The following is a 12,233-nucleotide window of genomic DNA, read 5'->3' as shown; positions in this document are numbered from 1 at the left end:
CCTTCATACACTTGTAAAAACCAAAAGAGTAGGGGCTAGAAAAAGATCCTTGGCTTTCCTGTGGGTGTGATGTGAGACATGGTCTGGGAAGAGAAGTTCCTGAGGAGACTGCAATGAAGAGATATATTCAGACATGGGTGAAAAAAATCTAATATTTCAGCTGTGCTTGATGAGCTTGCCCTTTATAATGAAACCAATTGAAAAGTCTGTCATTATTTACCGGAACATATATTTTAAACTTGATGCAAACAATACATACATGTTTATCTCAAGAAACCATTTATTCTCTAAATGTTGTCTTATTTACTTGTCAACTGATTTATTGATAAATGAATAGATCAAGGGCAAATAAATACAGTTTAAACAAAATCACATGCAAAGGTCCTGTGGTATGTTTTAGGGTGGATGGAGAAATGGAAAACCTAATCAGTTGCACAGCTGAATGCGTCCATCACAACCCATCTGAATCAGAGAGGAGCGGGGGGCTGCCTTGATCAACGTCAACGGCGCAGTTGTTGTTGGGGGTTATTGCCTTGCTCAAGGGCACAAAGACAAAAATTCAAATCAACGTTTCAGATACTTGCCCAACGCTCTTAACCGCTAGGATACCGGCCGCATTCAGTTAGGTCTGCCAATTCTCCTGTTGATAAACTCATTGGTCAGATGTGCCTTAACAGGAATGAATCATTTATGGTTTTGTGACCACATGATGGCGATGGTGTATAGCCGGAGAGAATAGTCATGACTGTATTATTACAGTCTCTCTCACTCACTTTCAATCTCGGCTCAGTGGTCAGAGAAAGAATCGCACAAATGCATACGTGCAGATACACACACACCCCACACACGCTGTAATGACGAGACGATACAGCCGCAGACTCAAACTGCACTTACAAAATCAGCCTTTTTATTCAAAACTAAACTTCAGAGCTGCAAGGTCACTGCAAGGCTAATAGGTAGGTGTCAGTTTTGGTTTTTAAGACAACGGTGATATTACGTCTGCAACAACAGACAGATCTCTGATCGCAGGTTAGGATGCTCCTGTAACGAACACAGGGCCGTGTTCATAAGGGCAAATAAGGAAACGTTTTAAAATGCTTTGCAACGGAGAACGAGCACGTCAGTTTCAGTCCATTTTCTTCTGTTTGGTGCATAATGAACAGGACCCAGTTACCAAACAATGGATGCCAGGACACAGAACAGCACCGCAATCAACATACGCCTGCAATGTGAAAAATCACGACAGCCCGTTTGCACAAACGTGAAAACTTCTATCGTATTCGAGTCAGTGCAGCTTAAGCTATTAATAGCCTTTTCACTCTACTTAGCCAAACCATACTGTACTGTATTGTACTGTTCTGGCGTGGTTACGCATCATCCTCATTTACTAGGACCGTGCTGCAAAGGATCATGTGAAAAGAAAGTATCCAAATCAGCACAGTACGGTTTGAGTCGGCCTGATCGTGTGCATCAGGCAATAGACGGACAGTGTGTCACAACCTCCTGTCGAGGGACATCATACACAGTCTTCTGTACCTTTTTTAACAGTGAGAGATCCATCCAGATGGACACCATGACAACCCGTCTGACAGATAAGCACATATGGGTACCCTTCTTACATCACCCCCAAAATTCACAAGAATATAATTTCTTTTGCATTCGGCTCACCCCGTACGTATTTTTTTTTCTCCAAAGCTAATTTTTACACTGGCATTCTACACATAATAAAGGTAAAAAAATCAAAGCAACAAGCAAAAACAGAAACTTGGGAAATAATGATGAGTCCTTGCAGTGCAATGACATCACATTCAGGGTCTGTGTGTGTGTGTGTTGTGTGTATGTGTTGTGTGTGTGTCAACTTTGGATATTAAGTGTAAAGAAAGCGGACTAGTCCGAGTTGGTTTCTTTCGTCGCTCTCCTCTTCATCCCACCATCCTTCTTATTTCCTTCCTTCCTTCCTTCCTTCCTTCCCTCCCTCCATCCATCCCTCTTTCCGAATCTGTCCACAGCAGCAGCAGGTGATGGCAGTGGCGCCTCAGGACCAACCGCTTCTCTCATATTAGCTCAGATTCGACGGCTTGTTCAATTCTACCTTTACTCCCTTTTCTCCTGCACCTATAGGACAGAATAGAGAAGGAGGGAGAGCGGGGGAGTTACATTTTATTCAACCAGTTAAGAACAAATTCTTATTTTATTCATTTTTATTCAACCAGTTAAGAACAAATTCTTATTTCCAATGACTTCCTATAAATTATTATTTCGTATGATGATCACTATGGTCCTGTAGTCATAAAGCGTCTTAGTCTCACAGTGCTGATTTAAGATCAAGTGCTGATCTAGGATCATTTTATCTTATTTATTAGGATCCGAAAGGCAAAACTGATCCTGGATCAGCACTCCTACTTTGAGACATTTTATGAATACGTGCCCAGGGCTCCATCTTACTTGTTAGGTATTTCTCCTTGGCCCGAGCTCGTTCATCGGCATCAAAATACCACACTGTTATGGCATACCTGGACAGCGAGTGAGACAACGAAAAAGAGAGGTCAACTAACATACAATTATTCACATAATAGGTATACATACTAACACTACCCAACCATTTGTCATGGTCCAACTATTCTAACAGTATTGAGCATTTTCAAATATATTAAAGCTGGATAGTGTTGGTGGTGTTGCTTAATGTGGTAACACTTTACAATAATGTCTGTTCATAGATCAAGGCATGCATTAACCTAATGTAAACTATGTCACAATTCACGCTTCAACCAAGTTCTTAAAATGGCCTGACGGATGCTTTACTTATATGACATTACAATACGAAAGACAAAACAGGAGGTGTGGGGTTGTGATGGAAGACAAGCAGACAACCCTGGGTCGAAGGTCAGGAGTATGACATTTTCTCTGCGGTCAAAAGGTCAGAGGTCAAGCTAAGAGATCACCCTACCTGGTGTGGTATGCTGGCTGCACCTCATGGGGGTTCCGCCGGTCCGACCAGAAGAAGAGCAGGCGGTCGAACTTGGGTTCGATGTCGGCGAACTGTGCCTTGGCCTCTGGGAAAATCCTCAGGATTCCTCCGTGTTCCTGCGAGACAAAACAAGTCATGTGTGACATCAATAAATTATCCAAACGTATCCAATAATTAATTAATTAATTATTTCAGAAATTATTAAAATTGTATTCCCCCATTTTGATTTGTCAAAGAACATATCCCCTCATAAAACAGCAAAAGGTGCGAATAGAAAGAAAAATCGAATGGAATAAAAACCTTTAAAAACACCTTTAAAAAATACCTACCGTTCTGGGCATTGAAACATAACTTTTTTGAAAATGCCATTCTGCAGCAAGGTACATTGTCATATTAACAATCTTCCGCAGGGAAACCAAGCACCAAGTTTCATTAGCAATTGCAAATATCATCGAACAATAACCTTTGTAATTAAATATATTTAAATCTATATTTAAATATATATATTTGCAGGCCGGTCAAAGGGCATTCCCCAAACTGTTGCCACAAAGCACAGAATCATCTGCTGTAGCATACAGATACTGTAGCGTTCTCCTGGCATAAGCCAAACCCAGATTCGTCTGTTAGACTGCCAGCGTGATTCATCACTCCAGAGAGCGCGTTTCCACTGCTCCAGAGTCCAATGGCGGCGAGCTTTACACCACTCCAGCTGACGCTTGGCATTGCGCATGGTGATCTTAAGCTTGTGTGCAGCTGCTCGACCATGGAAACCCATTTCAATAAGCTCCCGACAAACAGGTCTTGTGCTGACATTTCTTCCAGAGGCAGTTTGGAACTCTGTAATGAGTGTTGCAACTGAGGGCAGGCGTTTTTTATGCGCTACACTCTTCAGCACTCGGCTGTCCCATCCTGTGAGCTTGTGTGGCCTACCACTTCGCGGCTGAGCCTATGTTGCTCCTAGACGTTTCAATTTCACAATAACAGCACTTACAGTTGATCGGGGCAGCTCTAGCAGGGCAGAAATTTTACAAACTGACTTGTTGGAAAGGTGACATCCTATGACGGTGCCACGTTGAAAGTCACTGATGGAGATTGCATGGCTGTGTGCTCGATTTTATACACCTGTCAGCAACGGATGTAGCTGAAATCCACTAATTTGAAGGGGTGTCCACATACTTCTGTCCATGTAGTGTATGACGTGATCCTGACTGTGCAGAAAAAAAAGTGATATGAGGTTCGGGAGCGAAACAGGGTTGCATTTTGGTTCAAACCATTTGTACCAGATTCACCTTCAGTTGTGGCTAAATTAACCGCTTGTTAGGCAAATAGCGGGGAGTAATGAGGAAGTAAACTCAGCAAAAAAAAAAATGTCCTCACTGTCAACTGCGTTAATTTTTAGCAAACTTAACATGTGTAAATATTTGTATGAACATAAGATTCAACAAGTGAGACATAAACTGAACAAGTTCCACAGACAAGGTGACTAACAGAAATTGAATAATGTGTCCCTGAACAAAGGGGGGGTCAAAATCCAAATTTACAGTCAGTACCTGGTGTGGCCACCAGCTGCATTAAGTACTGCAGTGCATCTCCTCCTCATGGACTGCACCAGATTTGCCAGTTCTTGGTGTGAGATGTTACCCCCCTCTTCCACCAAGGCACCTGCAAGCTCCCGGACATTTCTGGGGGGAATGGCCCTAGCCCTGAATGCTCATTGGCTGACAGCTGTGGTATATCAGACCGTATACCACAGGTATGACAAAACATTTATTTTTACTGCTCTAATTACATTGGTAACCAGTTTATAATAGCAATAAGGCACCTCGGGGGTTTGTGATATATGGGGCGTCAGGTAGCCTAGTGGTTAGAGCGTTGGCCCATTAACCGAAAGGTTGCTGGATGGAATCCCTAAGCTGACAAGGTAAAAATCAGTCGTTCTGCCACCGAACAAGACAGTTAACCCACTGTTCCCCGGTAGCCCGTCATTGTAAATAAGATTTTGTTCTTAACTGACTTGCCTATTTAAATAAAAATATGGCTATGGGGTGAGTCCAGGCACTCCGTGTTGCGTTGTGCTTAAGAACAGCACTTATCTGGCCATATATCACACATCTCAACACATACAAATAAATGCATGCATACACACACCCCTTGAAACACGCAGGATAGAAATGTCAAGGGTGGGAAAATGTTAAAAGGAGAATGGCTTTTTCCTGTGGGTTAACCTGGTGCTAAACATAGCTATGAGGAATCTGCACGGCGTGATTTACATAACTTATGAATGCAGGTTTGCTTGGGGGCCGGTGTGTGACAGGTATGTGTGAGGGGTGTGTGTGTGTGTTTGCGTGTGACTGCGTGGGGTCTGATGTGTGTGTGTGTGTGTGTGTGTGTGTGTGTGTGCAGTGTGTGAAGAAGACATGAGAGCGGGGTCTGTTGACCTTCAAACATGCACGTTTCCCCAAGCTTCTCTGGGGGATCAAGTTAACCGTTCGCCTCCTAAGGGGGGCTGGGGAATGATGAGGAACTAGTGAGTATGAGAGAGTAGTAACTTGGTCTTAACCCTACATCATAAGTAGAAAATAACTAAAAGGGAAGGTATTGCTATTTGGAGTGATTTTAGTGGCAACAGAAATTTTATCTGATCTCAATCATTTTCAAATGATTCAAAATGATTCAATTCAGATTCTATTTCTGTCAGCTCTAATATCACTCCATAGTGCCATGTGGATACACTTAAAAAGGGCAAATGATACCTCGTGCTTACATGATTGAAAATCAGTTAAACATTACCTTAATCACTTTTAGTTTACTTTATGTGCTAATAGATTGGCTAACCAAATATTCTCTCTATTCAGAGATTGGCCATTTCATTGTGTAGTATTTGTAAATAAGTGCCCTGTACTCTCTTGGTACCACAACTTGTGTCCTCTTGGCTGTTTCCTTCATAGTAAATCACAGCTATGCCTCCAATTTTGTTACCCACTATGAGCTTATAAAGTTAACAGAAAAAAATGTGGAAATACTGTTTAACTTATTTTTTATATGTATGAGGTAACAATCGGTCTACAACATGGTTTCTACTAGAAACAACACCGAAACGAGCTCTTTGACCGAGCTCTTTGAGGGTGTTTTCACAGTCCTCTTTAAAGTGAACTCGGTTCACTTTGTATTCACACTGCCCCTGCCTTTAAAATGAGGACTCAACTATTTTGCCAGTTCACTTCACCTATTCTGTGATCCGAGTCCTCTTTGCATTCAAATTGATATGTTTAGAAAGGAAGCAAGACATTTTTCTAACATTCACTTAATGCATTTTTACAAAGTGCAAGACAAGCCATTCCATCCGTTATCGGACAGCTAGACATACCTACTTATATTTTGGAAGCTAATAGATTGTCTAATCTTTTAACTAAATGCAATCATTTTTTATCAGAATATCCTATTAACATGTGCCTTCAGAAAGTATTCACACCCCTTGACATTTTCCACATTTTGTTGTGTTACAAAGTGGGATTAAAACTGATTTAATTGTAGTTTTGTGTCAACCACCTACACAAAATATTACAGCTGTGAGTCTTTCTGGGTAAGTCTCTAAGACCTTTCCACACCTGGATTGTGCAACATTTTGGATTCAGGACAAAAAGTTTGTTGCAAACAGGATGCATTTTTAATAAATATTTGTATTCTGTACAGCTTGTCTTCTTTTCACTCTGTCAATTAGGTTAGTATTGTGGAGTAACTACAATGTTGTTGATCCATCCTAAGTTTTCTTCTATCACAGACATTACACTTTAACTGTTTTAAGTCACCATTGGCCTCATTGATACACCATCCAAAGTGTAATTAATAACTTCACCATGCTCAAAGGGATATTTTTACCCATCTACCTATAGGTGCCCTTCGTCGCAAGGCATTGGAAAACCTTGATCTTTGTGGTTGAATCTGTGTTTGAAATTCGACTGAAGGGACGTTACAGATAATTGTATGTGTGGGGTATAGAGATTAGGTATTCATTCAAAAATCATGTTAAACACTGGGTTTGAAAACTTATTGACTCACATTTCAGCTTTTCATTTGCGAAGATTTTGACAAAACAATTCCACTTTGACATAATGGGGTATTGTGTGTTGGCCAGCAACAAAATACTTTCTGAAGGCAATGTAAATATTATTAGGGTCACGGCTGTCGTAGGAATGAGCGGACCAAAGTGCAGCGTGTGTGTCGTTCCACATTTTATTTATACTGTGAAACTATGCAATACATAAATAAACTGAATGACAAAAAACATACACTACTCAAAATGAATCACCCACAAAACCCAGGTGGAAAAACCCCTACTCAAGTATGATCTCCAATTAGAGACATCGAGGACCAGCTGCCTCTAATTGGAGATCATCTCAAACAAAACCCCAACATAGAAATACAAAACTATAACCTAAACATAGAAATACAAAACATAGAAAAAAATCCCCCTGTCACGCCCTGACCTACTCTACCATAGAAAATAACATCTTTCTATGGTCAGGACGTGACAATTAGTAACAAAATAAATAGCAGAAGCATAACTGCAGATTAAATAATGCTGTAATTGAAAATGTACACCCAATGTAGGCTACTGCCCCTTTAAGAGCTAGAATTGATTTTGTACCCTGTTGTAATTCTCACCAAATATGTTGTTGAATAAACAGCTTATGAAGCTCCCTTAGCCTATAGATCACATATTGCAAACAACTAACCTTAACTAAAATGTCCACACCTATTTTTGAATTTCTGTGCATCCTTGACAATAGCTAATCAATATAAAAAAAACAGCACTTTTTTTTTGCGGATCTGCACACCATCTCTCTTTTGTTTTGTGGCACCAATGTGAGGGGTTATGTCAGGGGAAACCGTGTTGCAGTAGCCTAGTGTGGTGCGGGAATAATGACAAGCGAACCTCAGGAGCTTAAATTGCCCTAAAAAGGGAACCGGAATTCAAGCAACCTCTCGAGATCACGTGGTGGGCTATGGAAAGCTGTTTTAACATGTATTCATTGAAATTCTATTTTTTTATATCAATAACTCCCAATAGGATTCAATGGAAAAACCGGTGTTTGTTAATTCGATTCCCCTGCAAACTTTCTTTCCTCCCTGAAAATACTATCCACTGCTGCTCCTCAATAGTGCCAGAAGAGCTGTGCTTAGGCCTACATAATGTCTATATTACTGTAGCAACAGGGTCACGGCGTCCTGCGCATCTTTGCTGCAACGCTCCTAACTTGGTGAAATACACGTGCGGCCATGTTGCTGTGTCTTCCTGTTGGGAGCAGGGAAGATATGTAGCAGCATGCAAATGTAATCCTGCCCCCATGAAGGTCGTTATCATAGAATTATAGATATACAAAAATGATTTATCAATATCAAAAATTATTTTAAAATTATATATATATATATATATATATATATATATATATATATATATATATATATATATATTTAAAGCATATCAATAATAAAAATATAGATCTTTTTTTATTTATAAAAATCCATTTTTATATTAATAAATCGTTTTTGGGGATATAAAACATTCAATTATTGATATAAGAAATGAAATTATTGATATAAAGGAAGACAATTATTGATATAAAAATGTAATGTATTTATGTTAAAACATCTTTCCATATGGGGTCTCTTTTGAGGCGTCTGAGTTCCTTTGCAGTGTTCACACTGCACACAATAAATTAAGCGAAAATTGTCTGGAAGGGACCAAGTGTGGAAACACCCTGAGTATCTACATGGTGTAAATGGCACCAAACACACATACTTTCTAATTCATCCTGCAGTCCCAATTTGTCTTATAAAGTATATTTATCCATAACTGAAGCCACATCTGGACTTACCCAGGCCTCCTTTTAGAAACTTGGTCTGTTAATCAATCTGTTAATAAACCCATATTGTAGATCAGTGTTTCTTAATCCTGGTTGTGGGGACCCAAAGGGCTGGACATTTTTGCTTTGCCGTAGCACTACACACGTCATTCCACTAATCATCTCATCCTCAAACCTTTGATTAGTGGATTTGTGTAGGTCCACTATAAAATTTGTTGTTTTGTCACACAACGCCACAGATGTGTCAAGCTTTGAGTGAGTGTGAAATTGGCATGCTGACTGCAAGAATGTCCACCAGAGCTGTTGCCAGAGAATCGAATGTTCATTTCTCTACCATAACCCACCTCCAATGTCGTTTTAGATCATTTGGAAGCGCATCCAACTGACCTCAGAACCGCAGACCACGTGTAACCACGCCAGCCCAGGACCTCCACATCCAGCTTCATCACCTGCGGGATCGTCTGTGACCAGCCACCCGGAGAGCAGATGAAACTCTGGGTTTGCACAACCAAAGAATTTCTGTCAGAAACCATCTCAATGAAGCTTATCTTCGTGCTTGTTGTCCTCACCAAGGTCTTGAACTGGGCAGATGGTAGACAGCGTGTATGGCGTCCTGTGGGTGAACGGTTTGCTGATGTCAACGTTGTGAACAGAGTGCCCCATGGTGGCGGTGGGGTTACGGTATGGGCAGGCATAAGATACGGACAACAAACACAATTGCATTTTATTGATTGCAATTTGAATGCACAGAGATACCGTGACAAGATCCTGAGTCCCATTGTTGTGCCATTCATCCACCACCATCACCTCATGTTTCAGCATGATAAAGCACGGCCCCATGTCACAAGGATCTGTACACAATTCCTGGAAGCTGATAATGTCACAGTTTTCCATGGCCTGCATACTCACCAGCCATGTCACCCATTGAGCAGGTTTGGGATGCTCTGGATCGACGTGTACGACAGTGTGTTCCAGTTCCCGCCAATATCCAGCAACTTCGCACAGCCATTGAAGAGGAGGGGGCAACATTCCACAGGCCACAATCAACGGCATGATCAGCTCTATGCGAAGCAGATATGACATGCTGCATGAGGCAAATGGAGGTCACACCAGATACTGACTGGTTTTCTGATCTACGCCTCTACCTTTTTTTTCAGGTATCTGTGACCAACAGATGCATATCTGTATTCCCTATCATGTGAAATCCATAGATTAGGGCCTAATGAATTTATTTCATATTGACTGATTTCCTTATATGGACAGTAACACAGTAAAATCTTTGAAACTGTTGCATGTTGCGTAAATATTTTTCTTCAGCGTATTAGCAGCTATTAAGACCCACTGGAAGTATCTACCGGGTATCTACCTCTTAGTAGAGTTCATATTGTAGATCATTATAAAACAGGTTGTTTGGACCCTGGATGCTGATTGGTTGATATGTGGGACAACAGGAAATAATGTATGTGTGTGGCCATCGGTGCGAGAGCTCATTTAAGGGTTTTTGGCAGCCCCTAACATGGAGAACAGAAAGTGCTGGAGTGACATTTTAGCTGGCAACAATGTGAGGGATGTCCGATTCTCCGCCAAAGAAGAGGCAAACACTGGCTGTCACTAACCATTGCCAGGACCATGGACAGTTCTTCCATTCGTGTGCCATCAATGGAAACGTCACTATTAACATCACCAACTAGCTTGGTTAGCTTGGACTTGCCAACCATAATAGTTGTTGCCTATGTATGCCTATTGGATATTTATTAAATCATTATTTATCCAAAATTAAATCTAGAATTGGCTTCCTATTTCGCAACAAAGCATCCTTCACTCATGCTGTCAAACATACCCTAGTAAAACTGACTATCCTACCGATCCTTGACTTCGGCGATGTCATTTACAAAATAGCCTCCAACACTCTACTCAGCAAATTTGATGCAGTCTATCACAGTGCCATCCGTTTTGTCACCAAAGCCCCATATACTACCCACCACTGCGACCTGTATGCTCTCGTTGGCTGGTCCTCGCTTCATATCCGTCGCCAAACCCACTGGCTCCAGGTCATCTATAAGTCGTTGCTAGGTAAAGCCCCGCCTTATCTCAGCTCACTGGTCACCATAGCAGCACCCACCCGCAGCACACGCTCCAGCAGGTATATTTCACTGGTCACCCCCAAAGCCAATTCCTCCTTCGGCCGCCTTTCCTTCCAGTTCTCTGCTGCCAATGACCGGAACGAACTGCAAAAATCACTCACAGATCCCTGCACCTGTACATAGCCAATCTGTAAATAGCCCGTCCAACTACCTCATCACCATATTGCTATTTATTTGATTTATTTTGCTCCTTTGCACCCCAGTACCACTACTTGCAAGCTCATCTTCTGCACAACTATCAACCCAGTGTTTAATTTGTCATACTGTAATAAATTTCGCCACTATGGCCAATTTATTGCCTCACCCCCCTTATCCTACCTCATTTGCACACACTGTATATAGACTTCATCTATTGTATTCTTGACTGTATGTTTGTTTATTCCATGTGTAACTCTGTGTTGTTATTTGTGTCGCACTGCTTTGCTTTATCTTGGCCAGGTCGCAGTTGTAATGAGAACTTGTTCTCAACTAGCCTACCTGGTTAAATAAAGGTGAAATAAAAATAAAAAAACAAAAATTGAGGTTCTTGTCTCTCATCATTATTGAATCTCTGCTAGCTAGCTACATGCTAATGATTTGTTTAGCATAGCAACGTCGAATGAATATAATTATTTGAATTAACGACTGGGTCAAAACATGAGAAAAGAACTAACGACCAGCCCGCTTGGGTAGCAATTTCAGAATGCAAAAACAAATTTACTTGTTAAAATAATATTTTTAAGATAAAATATTTGTGTAAATATGTTGGCAAACGTTTATAAAAGCAATAACGCCCTCATACCCGGGAATTATTGTGTGACAACTCCCTCCATGGGCTGTATCCCGGCCCTTGGCTTCGCCTAGGTTCTCAGAACAACCCTTGTTGGGAGCTGTCAGACAATAATTCCCGAGTTCTCAGGCATTATTGCTTAAATATTTCCCAACCCCTGGTCCTCGAGTACCCCCAACAGCACACATTATTGTTGTAGCCCAAGACAAACGCACCTGATTCAACTAATTGAGGGCTTGATGATTAGTTGACAAGTTGAATCAGGTGTGCTTGTCCGGGGGTACTGGATGACTGGAAGTGCGAAACACTGATGATGCATCAACTTCTCCAGCATTCCTCAAACTATTCCATGGAGACCTCCAACCATTCCATATATGTGATATTCCAGAGCTAGCACACCTGATTCAACTAATCCTCAAACCCTTGATTAGGTGAATCAGGTGTGCTGGTTCAGGGCTACAACAAAATGTTTGGGATGTCCGATG

General features: G+C 41.1%; 1 protein-coding gene across 2 annotated transcripts in view; it reads right to left on the bottom strand.

Annotated features, from left to right (window-relative positions):
- Positions 1–266: 266 nt before the first annotated feature.
- Positions 267–12,233, bottom strand: part of LOC115208520 (egl nine homolog 1-like) — a 39,283-nt gene continuing 27,316 nt past the window's right edge. The window contains exons 3-5 of one of the 2 annotated variants that reach the window (XM_029776645.1): positions 2,948–3,084; positions 2,446–2,513; positions 267–2,115 (exon numbers count right to left, since the gene is read on the bottom strand). In XM_029776645.1, the coding sequence (XP_029632505.1) occupies positions 2,060–2,115; positions 2,446–2,513; positions 2,948–3,084 (261 nt within the window). In that variant the 3' untranslated portion in view covers positions 267–2,059. Of the gene's footprint in view, positions 2,116–2,445; positions 2,514–2,947; positions 3,085–4,098; positions 4,177–12,233 lie in introns of those variants that run through there. The other variant, XM_029776646.1, reaches the window with a different exon arrangement.

Source organism: Salmo trutta, chromosome 14 (genome assembly GCF_901001165.1).
Source record: "Salmo trutta chromosome 14, fSalTru1.1, whole genome shotgun sequence".
Taxonomy (NCBI): domain Eukaryota; kingdom Metazoa; phylum Chordata; class Actinopteri; order Salmoniformes; family Salmonidae; genus Salmo; species Salmo trutta.
The sequence above is the reverse complement of the archived record's forward strand: the minus strand, read 5'-3'. Positions and strand labels throughout refer to the sequence as shown.